Source organism: Neolamprologus brichardi, chromosome 13 (assembly GCF_056152115.1).
Source record: "Neolamprologus brichardi isolate AB-2024 chromosome 13, ASM5615211v1, whole genome shotgun sequence".
In the NCBI taxonomy this organism is placed as follows: Eukaryota; Metazoa; Chordata; class Actinopteri; order Cichliformes; family Cichlidae; genus Neolamprologus; species Neolamprologus brichardi.
Genome location: NC_142116.1, coordinates 15,303,019 through 15,323,061, shown reverse-complemented (window position 1 = coordinate 15,323,061; position 20,043 = coordinate 15,303,019). Strand labels below are relative to the sequence as shown.

Genomic DNA, 20,043 nt, shown 5'->3' with positions numbered 1-20,043 from the left:
GTCTATCACGTGACATCAAATAGGATTTTAAAGAAAAATTTTTTTCATTAATTTGTGTATTTTGCCATTTTCAATAAAATTTTAATTTCTTATTCTTCAACATATTTAGGATCCTTCTTACCTAGTGTTTATGTCGCGGGTGTAAGTTAGAAGGGTACGGAGCCCCTCTGATGACATGGTCCAAAAAATAAATAAATTGTGGCCACAAAATACTACTTCGTGCCCACGAAATGGGTATAACGTGCGCACGAAATGCTAATTTGTAGCCACGAAACAGATACCCGTGATCCTTCCCGGGCCCTTGCAGTTGGTTGACAAAATCTTTCCCGGCGTCTAGGTCGTACTTAACGTCTGTAAAGCAACTATCTGTGTTGTGTAGATGTAATGATGTCAGATTAATAATGACAAACCAGAAATAGAATATCACTGCAAAGCCTTCAACTGAAGTTTGTGTGCCTTTTTTATTTAGTATTTCGCTGTATGTATTTATATTTTAGAGCATTTGTCTCTTTTTTATATACAGCCTGTTGTGTTTGGTTTGACTGTATTTATAATATATTTAAACCGACTTTGTTAAAAGTGTGGAAAATTCTTGAGAAATGGCATGATGTAAAAGATAAATGACAACTTCTGTTTTCTGAAAGCCATGTTAACCACACTTACAGCAGTCTCCTACAAAACTGCTTTTCACGATCACTGCTCCTGCGCATTGAGCTGGAGACCCACATGGATGTGACTAAACTAGCCACCAGGTGGGGTTGTTTACCCATCTTAACGGCGTGGCAGGAGGATCAGCTACTCCGTTTTCCCCCGCCTTCATCTCTCTCCAGCTCTACCAAAGTCCAGTAGCGCATTAATAAGAAAGTTTACTCGAGGACACGCTGGAGCAGTCTTGAGTGAGTGTTACTTTACTCTTTGAGTAATCAGTGTACTTACTCATCTCCAGCCCCAGCGCTAGTGGCTGCACAGCTGCGGGTGGGGGCTTATGTAAAAGGCTTACACCTCTTAAGACAATAATGGTCACCGGGAGAACAAATGAGGTGGCATTAACGCTCCGGAGGTGTCCCTTAATGCGTCAGTGAGGCGGACCAGCTCAGTGCAAGCGCAGCCAGCGCAACATGGACACGGCAGGTAATGCTAAAATTCTTTTTTACTTTATTTTAGACTCAGCAAGTCGAAGTTATGAACAGAATTAAAGTCCACCTATAATTATGCCTCCCTGCAAACTGTCGCCATATAACTTACTGTCAAATTAGGCCTGTTGGTTATATGCGTGCTCACTGAGTTGCTGTCCATGGTGCTGATTAATAGACGGCCACGGGAGTTCAGTGAGTGTTTCTTATCCTCACAGGTCAATACTGTGTCAGAATTAAAGGACTTCATTGTCTATTCTTCAGCTCTGAGGCCACATTACTCATCACAACATATTCTTTTCACAACAGGCCGTTTAATTAAACATGACCAGAGGGGAATCACCCTGCACTGCTGACTTCTCTGCAGACAGCGGGCACCGGGTACCCTGTGGTTTCTGAAGGTACAGAGGACACTGTTGGATCACGCCAACATCTTTGACTTATAAGACCAGGATTATATCTGAGTGTGAGAAAATCCCTCTCTTCAGTCATGGAGCTTTTCTTTTAGCCAACTTTTGTGTTTTGTGACTTAGCTGTGTGGCTTCAGCTGAAGTCAGAGGTTTTTTTCAACCTGGTTTCTATTTTTAAGCTTTATCTACTGAATGAAACGGATGTCACTTGAGATTAGGGATGTTACCAGCAGCTTTTTTACTTGCTTCCTCCAGTGGGGATCAGTTTGGACAAGTAGGTGCTAAAGTGTCCATTTTACAAGTTATTTGTCCCTCACTGCCTTTCCCCAAACACTTGGCTCCATCTCTGCCATCCTGACCTGGGACTCCACATATCCTCTCGCCTGGATGACTGAGGGAAGAGTTTTTGGACACTTACCATGGCTGACTCCTTTCAAACTCCAGCCTGGAGGGAGATGACAAATGGAGGGGGGCACCCCCACTTTAAAAACGGAGGTCCGAATGGGGGTTCCCACAGCACCACACGCTACATGGTGAAGAAGCAGCGCCACAGACGCAGGTCCTCCTCACCCATGGGCAGGGTCATCCTCATCAATGCACCTGTTGATGGTGAGGTCTGGTCCCAGTAACAGTCTTCTGCTACCATGGCAACACAGCAACTGGCTGCAAAGGTGTATTCAGAACAATCAGTGACACAGATATTTGTCTAAAATTAATTCAGAGCAAGCTGATATACATATGTAAAATACTGTGGACAGAGTTAATCTTATGTGTTTTTAAGCTAAAAGGGAATGAGAACTGAGTTACTAAAAACTTTTTTAGTCATCCTCTTTTCTATTTTTTAAGCAGAAATACAAACAATTCAAGTATCTAAAATGCAAAATTTTGGTAGTCTTCTTCGTTTTCAGTGATCATAAACTGAATGTCCGCAGTAGGCTTTGCTCATTTAAGATGAGACAAAAAAGTTGTGTGAAGATGTGAATTTTGGCTTTGGATATTTCTGACATTTGAAAGACTGATCGGCCAATATTTAATTGAGACAACATCAGACAGAGTGATCAACACAAATGTTAATTAATGGTTAGTTGTATTCACAGTAGGCACCACCCAAGTTGTGCAAAAATTATGTCAGTTAAATAAAGTTGCTTTCAAAGATAAGCCTATATAAATGCATTTTATTTGTCAGTTAACTTCATTAGAGTCCGTCGACCTGTGATCTGAAAAAGTTCATAAGGATGAAGTTTTTCATTTAAGGTTGATACATATGTTTTAGGTTTAAAAGTCAATAGGTTTGTTATCAGTAACTTTTAAATGTTAGAATGTTTATTGTTTGTCATTTATTGTCTGTTCTTTGTAAATGAGTTGTTTTCCCATCAGCTTTGAATTTTCAAATCATATTTTGTTGCAAGTGTCCCAATCCTGGGAATACTTGTGGGTCACACTGTGCATATTTATGGTGGACTCATGTCGGTGTTTTGTGTGTTTGCAGGAGGGGATGACAGTGAAGACATTCACACAGTGACAGTAGATAAGAGTCCAGATGGGCGTCTGGGTTTCAGTGTCCGCGGGGGCTCTGAACATGGACTCGGCATATTTGTCAGTAAGGTGCAGGACAACAGCCCTGCAGGTTAGGAAGAAGTGTGTGTGTTCATCAGACTGTCTATGTAATTGGTCACGACAAGCTTTTTTCCTCCAGTGTGCTTACACGTGGGAATGTTGTCTTCTGGTTTTCATGCTGAATTCTGCCTGTGTCTGCAGCGGAGGCTGGGCTGACTGTGGGTGACAAGCTGGTGGAGGTGAACGGGGTCAGCCTGGAGAGCATCACCATGAGCAGTGCTGTGAAGGTCCTGACAGGAAACAACAGGCTGAGGATGGTGGTGAGACGGGTGGGCAAGATCCCCGGCATCCGCTACTCTAAGGAGAAGACCACATGGTGAGGCCAGTCCACTCAGCAGGGCTGGAAACTACCAAGATATCAAACATTTACTGTAAAATATTGACTTCTAATAACTGTATTTTATGATGAAATACTTATTGCTGAATATGTAAAAGACTACAGCTTTGGAACTACTATCACTGACCTTTGTGTGGCTCTTGTTTTGTGAAGTCTTGTCACTTGACTGTAGCTCACACTGGTTATCTTTCTTTTGGGATATACAGTATCTAGGTTTCATGTGGCATCAGTGGATTGATTACTGCTGTGACCTTTATGGCTACTTGATTATCTGATACTGACACACTTGACTTCAGTGGACAGAGAGAAAGCAGTTTATATGAGTGTTTTCATGTGTGCATATACAATATGTCTCCTTTTGTGTGTGTTTATGTGTGTGCGTGCAGGGTGGATCTGATTCACCGGCGGATGGTAGTGGAGGAGAGCGGTCGTACACCTTCAGAGGCCAGTTCGGACAGCGCTCTTCGCAGGATCGTACATCTCTTCACCACGTCAGATGATTATTGCTTGGGCTTCAACATCAGAGGAGGACGAGAGTTTGGATTGGGGATTTATGTGTCTAAGTATGAATACAAACACAGTTTTTTTGCATGAGATAAAAAAATTAATTAGTACTTGTTGTAAAATCATTTGGGCATCAGGATGGTTACATTGGTGCACTTGGTGGAATCCAGGTTTACCCCACCTGGCTGCAAATAATAATATTAACCCCAATAATTAAAGATGATATCATAATCTCATTTGCAAAATTTATTGAATCTTTGTGGTAGATCAAAGCAAAGAAGCTCACATTTAAATTCAATTAGTAGTTACATTTCTTTTTTTCATGTCTGGATTTTTTCATACTGCTCATCAGGTTGGACCCAGGTGGACTTGCAGAGCAGCATGGCATCAAAATGGGGGATCAGATCCTTGCAGCTAATGGTGTGAGCTTTGATGACATCACTCACAGCAATGCGGTGGAGGTCCTGAAGAGCCACACCCACGTCATGTTGACCATCAGGGTGAGCGAAAGAAAAAAAAAAAGGAAAAAATATGTTTAAAGTTGAGCTAATCAGTTTCAGGTTGTTAGGTTGTTGTTGTTGTTTTTTTTTACATTTTTATAATTAACACGGTATGAGAGGACTGTCACAGCATGAGGACACATTTTTGTTCTTTTTGTCCTTTTACAACCTGTGACTTAAATGTTTTGGCTCAGTTTCAGACAGCACACACAGAGCAAGTGACGAGAGTAGAGGATTTAACAGCCAAAAAGCTAAATATATTCCAAGGAGTGAGAGGAACACAAGAAAAAGAGCTAACATGAGAGTATATATTGGGCTTTTTTTCCTCTTTTGGACATAAACATACCTCCAGTTGAATGCTGAGATGTACATGAGCAACACTGTGTCAAACCACCAAACTAAAAACATACTCAGTGCTGTCTGAAATGAGACTGAAGTTTGATTTCAGGAAGTTCTCTAATTGCAATGGAGTGTTAATAATTTGCTTCAGTTTAAACTTAACAGCTGATTGGAGCTTTGAGTGCTGACACAATAATAAATGCTAGCGTGTAAACAACACCGGCTCTTCTCAATGAGCCTGCACTGCTGAGCAGACAGTTGGCTTACAGCCCTCAAATTTCTTATGTGTGCCTGAGTATGTGTGCTAGGCCACAGCACTTAACCTGTGTCATTTCTGGATAAAGGCACCGCGTGTAGGTGCGTATGAATCGGTGTATGTGTGATGTGCGGCGTGCTCTCAGCTCGCTAGCATTGCTGCATGCTCATTTTACCCCCCTGATCTCAGGTTCCACGTGTGAAAAACAGCCAGGCACGACGTTCATTATTCAAAGGCAGGCGAGGATCAAGTTATAATCAACCGAAAGCCTTAATTTATGCCTTCTTCCTGTCCTGTATGGATGGATCACACACATAGTTAAGCACGGTTTTGTTATTTAAGACCCTCACACCTGTGCTTTTAAAGGAAAAAATGAGTGCTGATGAGACAGTTCCTTAAAAAAAAAGTTGAGAAGGCATTATACAGTATTATGTGCTTACAAGAGCCACATGTTTTATAATTCTGTGAACCACATAATATTTACCCTAACCTATACAGTAAATACAAGCACCTTAATATCCTTACAACTTTATATTTGAAGTAAGGATTCATTTGAACTGGATATTAAAGCAATTACTAACCATTACTAGAGCAAACATAACATAACTAAACTAACATTAAGTACAATAAGATGCTGCACAGAGGTCAAAAGGTGGAAATTAAGCTGGCATGCATAACTGAAAATATCAAAGGCAGAACAACTTGTAAGTCCAGTGCTCGCTTTAATGTGTGGACAGCTTATTGATTGGTCCAAATATTCCAGGGATTGTCATTGCAAGTGGTGCCCAAAGGATAAAGACTTTCCTTTTGCCCTCTTCACCAAGTTCACATTTTGGTTTTGAGCGTCATGTCTTAAAGATTAGTGTATGGACTAGCTTGAAATTGAATTCAGGACTCATGTCAAATGATAATACTTTGGTTAGCCATTGTTTTATATCTGTGGTCGTAATCTTGTCAAATTAATCTGCAGAACTAAAATGATACCTTCTCATCACTCTCAGCTGTATGTGACATGCTAATGCGCACACAGTAACGTGTTTGTTGTCCCAGGAGTTTTTTTCTACCTCCAAGTTTTGAATTGTTAGTTATCTGCTTGAGTTTGAAGTTTTGGTTCTTATATTTGGCAGGCTGATTTTTGCACTCCTGTTTTAATTTCCTCATTACTCTCTAGTGAGTTTGATGCTTTATAATATTAATAAATCTCTGAGTTCTGTGTTTACTTTATTCCTCCTCTAGTGAAGAGTTTTAGTTGTTTCCCATGTTTCTTATTCTAACTTTAGATCATGTTTTAGTGCAAGTTTTTGCATCTCTGTGTTTAGTTTAAAAAAATAATCCAATTTTACTCATTTTGTTGTCACTTGTGTTTTGCTTTGAATTTTGCTCCTTTCTTTGCGATTTTCTGATGACTTTCACCCATGTTTTACTTCCCCCCTTTTCCTAATTCCCATCGCACCCTCAGTGTATGGATACGGTAGATAGCCCCGTCCTTCTCTTAAAGGCCGTGTCTCCACATCTGTACACCTTACATTCATGTGCTGACTGTTTTTCCTCTCTGAAGATTTTTTGGAGGATTCAGGTCCTTTAATTGGATTCAAAAGACACTATTCCTTCTTTTAAGATCAAATTCAGATTCAGATCCATATTCACCCCATTGCCAGTTCTTTGTGTATTTTCATACAAAACAACAAAAATTGCTGTTTCTCTCCAGCTACATACAGTGTAATATGTACCAAGCTATACAAACATAATAAATAAAATTATGTTTGTAAAAAAAAATGTTGTCATGACTTGGTGCTGTCTAAATAAAACTAAATGGAACTGAACTTGCTGACGATCCTCATGTAAACACTGCTATTATCAACATGTTATTGTAAACTCTTTTTAAACAGTTCAGCAGCTGCAGATTGTGAATGTGGCTCACAAGTAACAAAAAACTACAGGAAAAAATCCAAATGAACAAATGCTGGCTCATTTTTAAATGTTGAAAAACCTCACTAACAGTCAATAAAGTCTAGAGAGTCTACTTCATAGTAATCATGCTGACTGTTTGCTGTTCTCGATGAATATTTTGTTTTTTTGATCTTCAACAGGAAGCTGGCAGATACCCCGCGTACAAGGAGATGGTGGCAGAATACGGCTGGCTGGAAAAGTGTATGTTGACTGTTTTTACAGTCCCTGGACAATGTTTAACACAGGTTTTACAAGAGATAATGAACGGTGGCGTGCCTTGACTAAACAAAATCAATGAAGATTTTATCTAAGCTACATGGTGGAGTCTCCTTGGAAACATTTAAAAATAAGTGGGATAGTGGCCTTGTGTAGCCTTCTTGAACAAGAAAGCTGTCATTCAGTTTCTTAATAGGACTCCAGGTCCTTGTTTTTTGCTTTGATACGAGCCCATCTCAACACAGCTAGGGATTAATTCAGTGTACTCAAAGGCAGCTCAGTCATCTGGAATGGAGCATGACTTGACATCTGTCGAGATGCCAAGATGCAGAGTCACTTTGGAGTTTCATTAGGAAAAAAGAAAAAAAAGAAGCCCTGCTTTATTTTCTGTCTATCAAAAGCTCACAGGATTATGGGGATATGAGAACAGACAGGTTTTCATTCAAAGAAAGCAGAAATAAGAAGGAAGCAAATTAAGCTTTTATGGGAAAACTTTATCCACAGTACAGTCTAGCATGTATATTTATGTTGCTGTAACATATAGCAGCTGTTACACACACTAATCCCTTATATTCTTTGGATTGTGTTCTATAGTAGCCAATGGAGGCCCTCCACCATCATCACAGGGTTCAGACTCCAACTCTTCTGCCTCGTCATTGTCCTCCACCACCCCTCTCAGTTCCCTCAGTGGTCTCTCCCAGGTCCTCTTCCCTCCTGTCTTTGGCTCAGAGATGGTAGACATTGGCATCTGCACTGAGGATCACTCCCGACGTCCGAGCAGTACTGATCGAACTGCTGACTCCGCCATACAGACTGAACCCCAACCTCCAAACTACCAGGACCACCTGTTGCCTAACGGGTCACACCCCGAAAGGCTGTCCACCACAGAAACAAGCCGGACTGTTGGTGCCACATTAGTGTTGAAGGACACGGTCATACGTGGGAAAGGAGAAGGGCCAAGGGAGATGGGAGGAGCTGGAGAAGGTGGACAGGGACGGGTGAAAACGCTGTCATCAGGGAAGCAGGAAGTTGAGAAACACTCACCAAAGACAGCAGCTCTGATGGCCCTCAGCAGACCGAGGAAGCCAATCAGTCGTTCCCAGAGTCACATCACAGAGTCAGGTGAGGTCTGCAGGCTCTTTGGGGTTGTTAAATGTGGGGAACTGTGGATGCAAGGTAGTTCTCTATGTACTTTATTAATAGCTGACAAGTTTTTTCCAGCCTATTTAGGACATATTTTAGTCACAGTCTAGGTGTTTACAATTAAGGCGGTGCTTTCTGAGAAAACAAAACAAACACAATACTTTTTAATTTATTAACTTTAGCAGCAGTGGTTAAACCAAGATGGTGGCATAAAAAATGAAGCTCTCAGTATTTCAGTATTTTGGTAGTGAGCGTACAACATGCACAGTTTATTCATGTGACGATTTTTAAATTTTAAATTTTTAAAATTTAAGCTGACAAGTGATGTTTTACGTCACTGGTTTTAATTATGGACTGTATTAGGTACATCTTGCTAGTATCGGGTTGGGCCCTCTTGATGCCTTCAGAACTGCTTTAATTCATCATGGCATAGTTTCAAGGTGCTGGACACATTATTCATAGATATATACTAGATATACTCAAAGATCAATAAAAGTTTCTGACATACAGTAGTTGATTATCCAGCCATCAGGAGATGGGTACACGGTGGTTATAGAGGAGTGGAGATGTCAGTAACAATACTCGGGTAAGTTGTGGCATTTAAACCATGCCCAGTCGATACTAAGGCATGCAAAGAGTGCCAAGAAAATATCTCACTTATAACACTACAGCTCCACCAGCCTGACCATTGATACAAGCCAGGAGGGACCCATGCTTTCATGTTGTTTATGTCATGAACTAGCTGTGTGAAGGCAGATGAGGACCCAAACGCAAAACTCACAGAGACAAAAGCTGAACTCAAAACCTCTGCTTTATTGCAGGCTTCACAAAGAAACAGAACTAAACTGAGGACCGAGGGAACACAGAGAAAGGCACACAGGTTCAGGGAAGGGACATTGACAACACAACACTGAACTGAGCGAGACGTGGACATAAATACACACAGGGTTAACGAGGGAAGTGGGTGCACACGGGGAACACAGCTGACACAGATAATCATAACGAGACAGGGCAGGAGCAAACACAACATGTCGTATACTGACAAGAGATTGTCAAAGTAAAACAGGAAGTACACAGAGGTGCAGACAGGAGGAGAGAGCACAGGGAGAGCACAGACATAACGGGCTGGAGAAAACATGGAATAAAACACAAGGAGGGGAAACGAGGGCTCACAGATTCACAGAGGGGGCACACAGGGGGTAAAGTCACGATGGGAAATCAAATAAGCAACATCTTAACAGAACAACCTAGGAACCATGGCATAAATAAAGAACAAAATACAAAACACACGAAAACTAAGAATGCTGGGTCAACATGACCCAGGATCATGACAGTTTATGCCAGATTCTGACCCTACCATCTGAAGGTCGCAGCAAAAGCTAAAAACTCATCAGACAACAATGTTTTGCCAACCCTCCATTGTCTGATTTTGGTGAGGCTGGACAAATTCTAGCCTCAGGTTCCTATTCTTAGCTGGCTGCAGTGGTGAGGTCTTTTGTTGTAGCCCATTTGCTTCAAGGCTTGATTTACAGTGCATTTAGAGATGCTCTTCTGCATCCCTTGGTTATAACAGGTGGTTATTTGCTTTACTGTTGCCTTCCTATCAGCTCTGTCATCAACACGGAATTTTAGGACCATTCTCTGTAAAATCTAGAAATGGTTGTGAAAATTATCACTTATATCACCTTTCTGCTTTAAAAAACACCTCACTTTGAACTTCAGTGGGTTGTCTGACCACGTCTACATGCTTAAATGCATGCATGCAGTTTCTGTCATGTGATGGGCTAAATAGATATTTGTGTTAATGAGCTGTTGAGCAGGTGTACCTACTAAAGTGAGTGTTTAAGTTCTTTTCATCTAACCCTGGACATATTTTGTCAGCAGGACACCATGAAAGCATGCAGAATACAGTTACAAAAATGTACAGCAGCATAAAAAATGAGCCAGATGATCAGGATTGGTACAAAACACATGTGCTCATGTAATTATGCAATAATTTATAATGAATGCTTATTGGTCAAAAAACAAATACTAATAATGTCATGCACTGTGGCTGGTTCATCACATTAAAAGATGTGTAGTCTTAATGATTTAAAAGACACTCTTGTCTTGAAAGTTTTACCAAACAATATTGCCACTTCTGCAGTGTTGATATTATCCACCCCAACTAAGAAATCAGTCTTTCCAGAATTGCGGCACTGTTATCAGATATTGAGCTGATGTTTGTGACAGTTCACTGCTTCTGGGCTCTTCCTATAGGACACGCATCAGTTAAACAACGCCTTAACCCTCCATCACTCCAGAAAGTAAACAAGAACATTCAGACTCTCCACGGCTGATTTAAGCTCCATACAAAATTTGTCTATGAGCACAAGGTTGCCACAGACTCATGATGAATCACTGCCCTTTACTCTCACTTGTTGTACCTCTGTGAGAAATGAATAAGAGCAAACATATGGAGAAATATCTATCCAAGCCTTGGTGGGGCTGTTGAGTTATTAGCCTTTCCTTTTCAATTTCTCCAGCTCACTCGTAGCTTCAGAACCTGGCGGGGGCTCGGGCAAAGCTTAGGTCTGATTGGACATTTGTTATTGTAAGCGGGAGCACTTCTCTGTAGTGCTTCTAATAGATGGGGGTGTGTTCAGGTTGGTGAGGCTGCAATTCATCAGTGATACACTGTTGCTTCCCACAGTGTCAGATTTACTGCAGTGAAAAGAGAAGTTGACTGGAAGATAAATGAAAAGTCTGTGCTTATAAAGGAGAGTGCGTGTCAGCCACTGTTACCAGCTTACAGTTAAGCATTGAGCACAACAAGGCCTAATGAATTATGTTTTCAACACCCAACACAGATATGCAGAATGTCCTACTCCTGCTGTGGCTCAGTGAATTTTCCTGTGTACAAGACATAACTGCAAAAAAGATGACATGTAGTCTATAGTTTGTTTAGTGCACAAAGTACAGTATGTGTGTTAATTTAAAAAGAGATATTTGTCTGTTTTCCCCCCCACCTTTAGAGGAGAGACAGAAGAAGAAAAGGCAACACAGGGAGAAAAGCTCAGAAGAGGGTAAAACTAGTCTGAAACGCTCCAAAACCTTTGTCAACCTCTTATTTAAGAAAGACCGAAAAGAGAGGAGTCGCTCCAAGTCGCCGTCTCACCGTGCAAACAAAGGTGAGAGAGCGGTCACAGGGTGTGGGTTTTCTTTCACATAGTGCAGCCTGCAAAGTGAAATGTTGCTTTAGGTTTTGAACAAATTGTGGAACATGACTCAGAGGTCGTTAAATTGACTAATTATAATACACAGTGTTCATTTTAAGGCCACACTTTTAATCATAATCAGGGAATAGTGTTCTCTGTGAGGACATTATATCCAGCAGAATGTGAGGGGAGGTTTCCCAACAGTCCAGTTATAGATCAAGTCTTTAGGAGTGTGTGAGTTTCTTACTTGAAGCTAAGACTAGTGAGCTTGGACAGAGGGGCACTGGGTTGTTCTCAGGGTCAAAGGAGGTTGAGAATGCAAGTGAGGTGAGATGGAAAGCCTCTTTAAAATAAGTCATTGTGGGTAGTGCTGGTTTGAAGGTGGCAGGTGAGAAAGCTCGGGTGGGTCTTTTCTTCAGCAGGGCAGCAAAATCATGAAGACAGAGGAGAGAACAAGAATAGCTGGAGTAACCAAGAATCAGGCCTGTTTACCAATCTGAGATGGCACACAGTGGTGTGGTGTGCTGTGATGGAGACTCAGTATGGAGCTTCCCTTTTAATACCAGCTCCTGATAAGGTTAGTGAACTACAAGTGTGTTTTCTGAACAGCAGGAACCCACGCTCCGACCTGCCCAACCAATCCTACAACAAAGAGAGAGATAGAAAATGACCTGAAGACAAAAAGCCAGTGCTCTACCATGACAGAGCTATAATACAGAATTCAAATGTTAAAACAGCCTCGTGAGATGACAAGTTTGCAGTAATAAGTAAGATTTTGTAACTTTTTGCATTGCTTTCCCTGATTTATAGAGGTGTTCCATTATGTTTAGGGTTTTATTCATCTCTAATGTTGTAAAGTCCTGTAAGAGTATAACATTCATGTGTAACATTAACTCCATAATTCTTTAGATAAGGAACGGGGGCGCCCATTCCACCTCTTGACCTCCCCAAGGGAATCCCGAGCTGGCAGCCCACTGCCCCGACTCGAGGTCCTGCAGCACGTGGAGGACATGGCAAAGAAACTGCTCAGTCAGGATGAGGTGGCCGCTGTGATGAGACACTGTCGGCGAGTGAGTTTCTAAACTGAAATTACCATCTCTCACACCTCAGAGGCACGCTGCTGTGAGAGTGCAGTGAGTCATCGACTGTTCTTTAGTCACAGATGTGTCGTGTAACAGCTGTGACAAAAGATGGATTTGGCCTGTCTTTATGATCGGGATCGAACATAAGCTGTCATTTGATTCATTCTCAGTCCACCTTAATTCTAAAATATTCAGCTCCTTGGCTAGCCCGTTGTCTGACCTCAGAGGGTATTGAAAAGAGAGCTTAGAGAGACGGGACAAAACAAAAGGGAGGTCGAAGACAAAAAAGTTAGGACTTGCTGCAGAGGTATAAACATGTGCTCAGTTCATCACGTAAAGTTCTTCTGCACGCTGAGCTTTTAGTCACAGCAAGTGCAGAGCTCTAAAAACTATACTTCCCATTATCTCTAATCTATAATATGTTTTATCACAAATTTGTCTCGTGCTGTAAATGTGTATCTTGAGATACTGGAGCCTCGGTGTGTGAAGCAAACTTTTCTTGGACAAGCTGAGATGTATCCAGAGGTGTAAAAACTTCTCGCAGAGATGACATTATAAAACTAATTTTATAATCACACACTCAAAAAAATGATTCTTCGCTCTCATAAAGATGAAGCAATAATTTTGAGCAAAATCATACTGAAATATTTAAAATCAAATGTTTATTGATTCAAATAATTGTCGATTAAGCAAAATATGCTTTATGTAAACTGAATGGACACTAATCAAGTACATTTCTGTTCCTTAATTTCCATTAAATTAATGTTTTTTAGTGCACGTATGTAACAAAATTACAAGTTTGTTTTACATGTAATCAAATTTACTTAAAGTCAGTATTCTGGGTATAAATATTTTTTGAGCTCAGTCAGATCCTCAGTGTACATGTCCAGCTGGTTCTTTTTGTTTGCCTACTTTAATTTGTGCACCAATCAAATCCTTCCTACAGTTTCTGTCCGACTCTGTGATCGAGGACTTGGTGCGTCCCCTTCTGGCAATCTTGGACAGGCCAGAGAAACTGCTGCTTCTCAGGGAAATAAGGTGAGATACACAAGGCATAATACTGCTTTATGTGTTTACATGCTGTATGAACTACATGTCCGCTTTATATCCACTGCAGAATGCTGATACCAACGACTGAGTTGGGTCGCTTTGACAGCATGGTCATGCCTTTTGAGCTGGAAGCGTACGATATTCTCAAGAGTCGCTCATGTAAGCATAGGATGCACCTGACATCACTGCCCTGATATTTTGTTGTTGTTGTTGTTTATTTATCCAGTTTTACAAGATTAAATTCTAAGCTGTGACAGAATAAAAAAACAGGAAAGAATTTTTCAAGTGAGATTAAAAAAAATGAAATCTTTATTTTTAGCGCGTTCCCCGGCTCTGCGTTCTCCTCGTAGTGGAACTCCTCGTCGTCACCTCATCACCCCAATCCCAGGTACATGGGCTGTATCTCTTGCTCTCGCACTCTCCTTATCTAGACCTCGGTCCTTTCTTCAACCTTTCTCTCTATCTGCTTGATGGCTCCTGTAGGAATATAACTTATACAGAGGCTCAAATCTCTCTCTTTCTGTCTCTAGTTTTCTGCCACTTTATTCCTGCCTCATCTTATATTCATAGGTCAAAGCCAAACACCTTCACACGCAGACCATATCCTGTCCCTGGCACACATTCCCCACCCTCATATAAAGAGGACACACACACAACTACACACACACACACCGAACAGATCAGGTTTCCCGTGCTCGTGCTGAAGAGGGTTGTTTTACATCTCGGTGGCATACAGAAAAGACAGAGACGTGCTGTGTGACACTTCAACAATGCAAAGATGCTTTGAGCATTTACTTCATTTAAAAGCAAGCGAGACACAATCAGTCCCATCTTGAGACTGATTGCAGCCGCCTCTGAGGTCATAGGCCCGGGTCAAAGGGTCAGTATTATGAAAACAGCAGATATCTGTCAAAACGTCTCTGAGCTGTCGTTGTTCTGTCTTCTGCCAGCATAGCCAAGTTTTAACATGGAAGTAGAAAGCACGGATGAAACTCACAGCACTGATTCTGCTCCATCATAAGCTTTATAATATGCACTGACTCAGTCACTCACTGTTTATATGTTTGTACAGACTACAAGGGTGGATTTTGTCTGCAGCCGGTCCACGACAGACTGCATGAGCGCCGGTTGATCGAGGAGTTGGAGAGACTGCGTGTGTCAGGTCAACGGTCTGGCCATCTCTCGCCATCCCGTGCCTTCACCCCTCTGCTGGATGTACCTGTGGACAACTATGTATCCTCTGTGCGCTCCCGTTCCCCAAGCCCCTTGCCCACTCACAGCTTCCTCCTCAAAGAATCCCCACACAGCACTAAACGTGGCCACCAACCCCATCGATCCCCAATCAGAAGAGAGAATGGGGCGTCGTGGTACGATGAGGTCTCCTTGTTGTCCGTGTCTGACCGAGGGGACGATGAACGAGGGCGGTCACCTGTGAGGAATGGCCATGGGAGAGTGAGGAGAGAGGGCAGTCCTGACAGTATATATGGCAGACAGAGCCGGCAAGAGGGCTACACGGAGGTCAGCGTACACGTTCCCTCACAGCAGAGAGGCAGAACCCCTCTGGCTGAGGTATTTGATCCCCAGAGGGAGAAGAGCCCGTCCAAGGCCGGGAGTACTCAGCAAGTGAATGGACACTCACAAAATGGTCAAAAAGTGAAAGGAAGACAAACTCTACCTCCCAAGGAGTGTGAAATCGCCACTTTGACCATTTCCAAGGCCAAGCACTCACTGGGTAAATAAAAAAACAGCACTTGTTGAGACTTTCATTTAACTTTAAACTGAAATTTCAGGGTTTGCTTTAATGCTAGCTTCTAAAATCGTTTTTAATCTGTGACCGTATATGCGCTTGTAAGCACAATACAAACTGCTTAGTGACTCATCCTAAGCTGTCTCTTACATGACCAGTAGAGGTCAGGGCATCACTAACTGCTAAACTAAAATGCATTTATAAGAGTTCACACAAAAAAAGACCAAACGACCAATCGATACAGTGCAAGACTAGTTACAAAACATGTGGTACTGCCAAGCATGCCCTCAGTTTATTATTGTTCTTTTTCTGTGTGTTTACAGGTATTAGTATCTCTGGAGGTGTAGAGTCTAGAATCCAGCCCATGATAAAGATTGAGAAAATCTTTCCAGGTGGAGCTGCATCTACAAATCAGGCTTTGAAGGTCAGCGTCTAGCATGAATATATATCTATAGATAGATAGATAGATAGATAACATAACAATAATTAAATCCACCTTAAATATTCAGAATTAACTTTCATAACAACCAGATTTTATAACTAATGTGTTTGTCTGTAGCAGATTGTGAGAGGTATGTGCCAGCCCTCAGTCCTGAGGTTATGAGTTGTTGCTATGAAGTAATTGTGTCTATGACAGAGACGTGTGCAATGAGGAGTGGAGAGTAGATGAGAGCCATCTCAAGTGGCCCATCACTTTCATTATTGATGAGGTACATGGATGCTGGTCTGCTAATGTATTGGTAATATATTGCCTGCAAAGTAACTTAACAGTCTTCTTGGCCTGGTTCACTGAAACACATATGCTACACATGCGCTCATTCACTAAAGTTAATCACAGACTTATTCTTAAAGCTCAGTGGAATTAGAGATGCTTGGGAAGAAATGTTTGTGTGCAAAGTTGAAACATACTTATTCCAGCAGTAGGAGGCTGACATTATGTACTCGTGTTTGCAGACAAATTCGTATGTTTCCTAGCTGCAAGTTATCAGTTGACAACTGCTATCTGAGTGTTATTCCTGATTAGTGTCAAACATGTGGGCAATCCCATATCTAACTAACTTTCCCTGGCCCTCTGTGTACAGATACCTACATTCACATTCATACAAACTCCACATCTGTGTTGGTGCATCTCAAAACATTTGAATATTGTGGAAAAAATTCAACATTTTCTATCAGTTTAATAAAAATGAACATTTAGGATATCCTAGATTTACTGTGCAATTAAACTCTGTTTTACTTTTGACAGTTATGGCTTACAGAAAAAAAAATAATAGAAAAAATATCTCAAAATAATAAAATGTTGATTTTTTGAATTTCAAAGAGTATAAATACTGTGTATCTCTCAGGCTAGTTTAGTACATACAACCACAATTATGGGGAGTCTGCTGACCTGACAGTCCACATGAAACTCATAGACAGCCTCCACAAAGAGGGTAAGCCGCAGGTCATTGCTGAAAAGGCTGGTGGTTCACAGACAGCTGTATCAAAGCATATTGATGGAAACTTGATTGGTAGATAAAGGAGCACAAGCGACAGGGGTGACTGCAGCTTTGAGAGGATTGTCAAGAAAAGTTGTTTCGAGAACTTTGGAGAGCTTCACAAGGCGTTGACTGAGGCTGTTTCCATCTTTCACATCTTTCTTCAGGAGAGGAGCTAGAGCTGTAGTAGTCCTAATATCAAACCACTTCTGAACCACAGACAAGAGAAGTGCCTTAGTTCAGCTAAGTAGAAAAGAACTGGACTGTTGTTCAGTGGTCCAAAGTCCTCTTTCAAGTCTGGAGGAAGAGTGGAGGGATACAGAATCCAAGTCCAGTGTAAAGTTTCTGCAGGTTGTGATGATCTGAGGTGCCACCAGGTGTCATCTGCTGATGTTGGCAGTGGTGGGTCCCCTGTGTTTTTATCAAAGTCCAAAGTCAACACCGCCATCTACCAAAACATTTTAGAGCTCTTCACGGTTCCACCGGCTGAAAAACTTTATGCAAACTTCCTTTTCCAGCAGGACATAGCATCTAGCCACAGGGTTACACGTTACATAATAGTTTTGATTTTAGTACTCAAGTAAGGTTTTCGACACATTACAGATGACTGAGGTGGTAAATGTTTGAGGATCACCAGTTATCCTAATGAGGAACATAATGCTCTGCATAAAATTTACTCAAAACCAAGCATTGATAGAAAAAAAACAAGGAATCATTAAAGGTTTTCACTCTAGGACTCAACAAAAGAATATACCAAATGTAATTCATCAAATATTTAAAGCGACGTTTCAGTCTGGTTCAAAGTAAGGGATTTAAGCAACATTGCATCCTAATGACACTATGATCTTTTCTTAGCCATCTCACCAGCATGACTAAAAACAGACAGGTTGTTGGCTATGAGGCTTAGACACAGATATATGGCTACTCACTAGCACTCCTGTGCTATCTGTGGTCTCCTCCTCACACCTAACAACCAGGCATGTCAGCTTGCTCATATCAGCTCCACGGCTCAGTGTTATCTCCCTGTATTCTGCAGAGGGAAGTGAGATCAGGCGGGCTCAGTGTTAACACGCATCCTGTTTCCTTAGACCCACATGATAATCACACCAGAGAATATTGCATTGTGTGTGTATTAGTCATGAGACACGTGCTGTCCTGTTCATTAGACGCTGCCATCTGCCTTCACCGGCAGGAACGTGGACGTAAGCGAGTCACGTCAGCGTGACAGCTGAGTTAATACCTGCAAAATGACATTCCCAACAGCTGGACCTGCTGATTAGTGCTGCTTAGCAGAAGCAGGCATGTTTACATGCAATCCTAATGCAGTGATTCTCTAAACACAAGGCAAAAAGAAAATGTTTTTTTTAGTATTTTAGAGAAAGTTATCTCAAAATTTGAGCAGCCACGAACCACTGTCCCGATCTACAATTAGAGCATGAGTGGTGTTACATTTATGATAACCAACACTCTGAGCTATACTTCTCTCAGCCCAGTACATGAGCTATTTGGCCTCAGATCCTCCCATGCAAGCTGTAGTTATTATTACAGGCCATGTTATTTGTTGGCTGGAAAATAGAGAACCTCGTAAATGCTCAGTATAAATGGCTGTAAAGAGGATGGGGCAGATTAGGTTGTGATCTATTTAATTCAGATAAATTACTTTTCAAAAATGAAAAAGCACTTTTTAATCTCCTCTTTGGTTAAATGGAGCTAAATCTTTTGATACTGTTTGCACGGAGGGCTATAGGGTTGTTGGTGAACACCGGACTCTGGGGAAAAAAAAAGAAAGAAGAAAATCAGCAGCCCGGATCTAACCTCATCCATACAGGCCAAATAGGTTAGAGCTGTAACAGATGGAACAGAGTGGTAGAGAATGAAGGGAAAATAATCTTTTTGTGTCTAATGACTCGAAAGGAAAAGGGAAAGGGAAAAAAAAGAAGGTACAACAATGGCCGTCGGCCTTGTGTGTTTCTGTGTTTCTAACCTTCGCTGAGATTGAGCACATTAGGCAGGTGCATCCTTGACAAACGCTGATGACATCAGAGGAAGTTCCTCTCCTCGAGGCTGCAAAGATTTGCCACTCTCTGCTCGCATCCTGCAGGAAACGGCAAGCATAGTCCTAACTGTGCGGCTGTCTCAGTGTATATTCTTTTTCCAAAGACCTTGTGCTGAAGGGGAAACTTTATACGTGCACTAGTGACAGCCCTCAGTGTGAATGCATTAAAGAAGTGGGAGAGCTCCAACTCTCTTTGGCATAAATTACATTTTTTCACAGAGGGGCACAATCTCTGCAGTGTTATGGAAACTGTCTTTAATGTTGCTCTGAAAAAAAAATAGACACAAAAAAGAGATACACAAATGGAGGAAAACATGCTTACAAAGGATACTCAATCTTTTTCTGTGGTTTTTCAATGTTCTTTTACCCTTTTGCATGTGTTTGAATCTGCAGGCAGGGTACGAGCTGTTGTCTGTAGATGGAGAGAGTCTGGAGGGAGTGACTCATCAGCACGCCGTGGATGTAATTCGGCGTGCATTCAGCAACAAGGCCAAAGAGCCGATGGTTTTTGTGGTCAAGGTCCCTAAGGTCTCTACCGACCCCAGCAGCCCCAACAGACTTGCTGACTAAACTCTGTGTGCCTCACAGCCAGGTTGCTGCTCGGGCATGAAGGACAACAAAACCTGCAGCTCCTCTGGGACTTAATAAATACAGGATTCACCCCAGAAGAAGAAATATGGGATAGGTAGCGCTCCGGTCACAGCGGAGACAATCAAAGGCAAAGTTATGACAAAATACACCATAAAGTATGTCTTGCATAAAGGTTGCAGCTGGTTTTGAAGACTAATACAGCTGCATATTTGTCAAGATAAAGGTCACTTTTGCTATAATGTAATGCGAGATGAAAACCAAATGTTGCAATTGTATGAATTTTATATGATTCTTAGTTTTTAGAAAAACTTTTACTAAATGCATATGTTGCACGTTTTCTAAAAGACGCTTTTGTGATAGGATCGTGTAATTCATGATCTTTGGTTAGAATAGTGCCACTATTCAACACGTGGCAACTTTGCCGTGACCTCTGAGCA

At 41.5% G+C, this 20,043-nt stretch overlaps 1 protein-coding gene across 1 annotated transcript; it reads left to right on the top strand.

The window, feature by feature from the left end:
• The first annotated feature begins 1,962 nt into the window (after positions 1-1,962).
• pdzd7a (PDZ domain containing 7a) lies at positions 1,963-19,585 on the top strand. The gene is made up of 15 exons (XM_035904804.2): positions 1,963-2,152; positions 3,033-3,170; positions 3,302-3,476; positions 3,884-4,060; positions 4,354-4,501; positions 7,187-7,247; positions 7,857-8,384; positions 11,420-11,575; positions 12,512-12,672; positions 13,631-13,722; positions 13,802-13,893; positions 14,054-14,122; positions 14,807-15,466; positions 15,805-15,905; positions 19,409-19,585. Exons 1-15 carry the CDS (start codon positions 1,963-1,965, stop codon positions 19,583-19,585), a joined length of 2,925 nt encoding a protein of 974 aa, XP_035760697.2.
• The last annotated feature ends 458 nt before the right edge of the window (positions 19,586-20,043 follow it).

Bases quoted from the DNA above. Each gene is read 5' to 3' on its own strand.
- pdzd7a (XM_035904804.2), top strand. From the start codon at position 1,963: ATGGCTGACTCCTTTCAAACTCCAGCCTGGAGGGAGATGACAAATGGA. The intron at 2,153-3,032 runs GTGAGGTCTGGT...GTGTGTTTGCAG, and splicing joins CATCAATGCACCTGTTGATG to GAGGGGATGACAGTGAAGAC. The intron at 13,894-14,053 runs GTAAGCATAGGA...CTTTATTTTTAG, and splicing joins TATTCTCAAGAGTCGCTCAT to CGCGTTCCCCGGCTCTGCGT.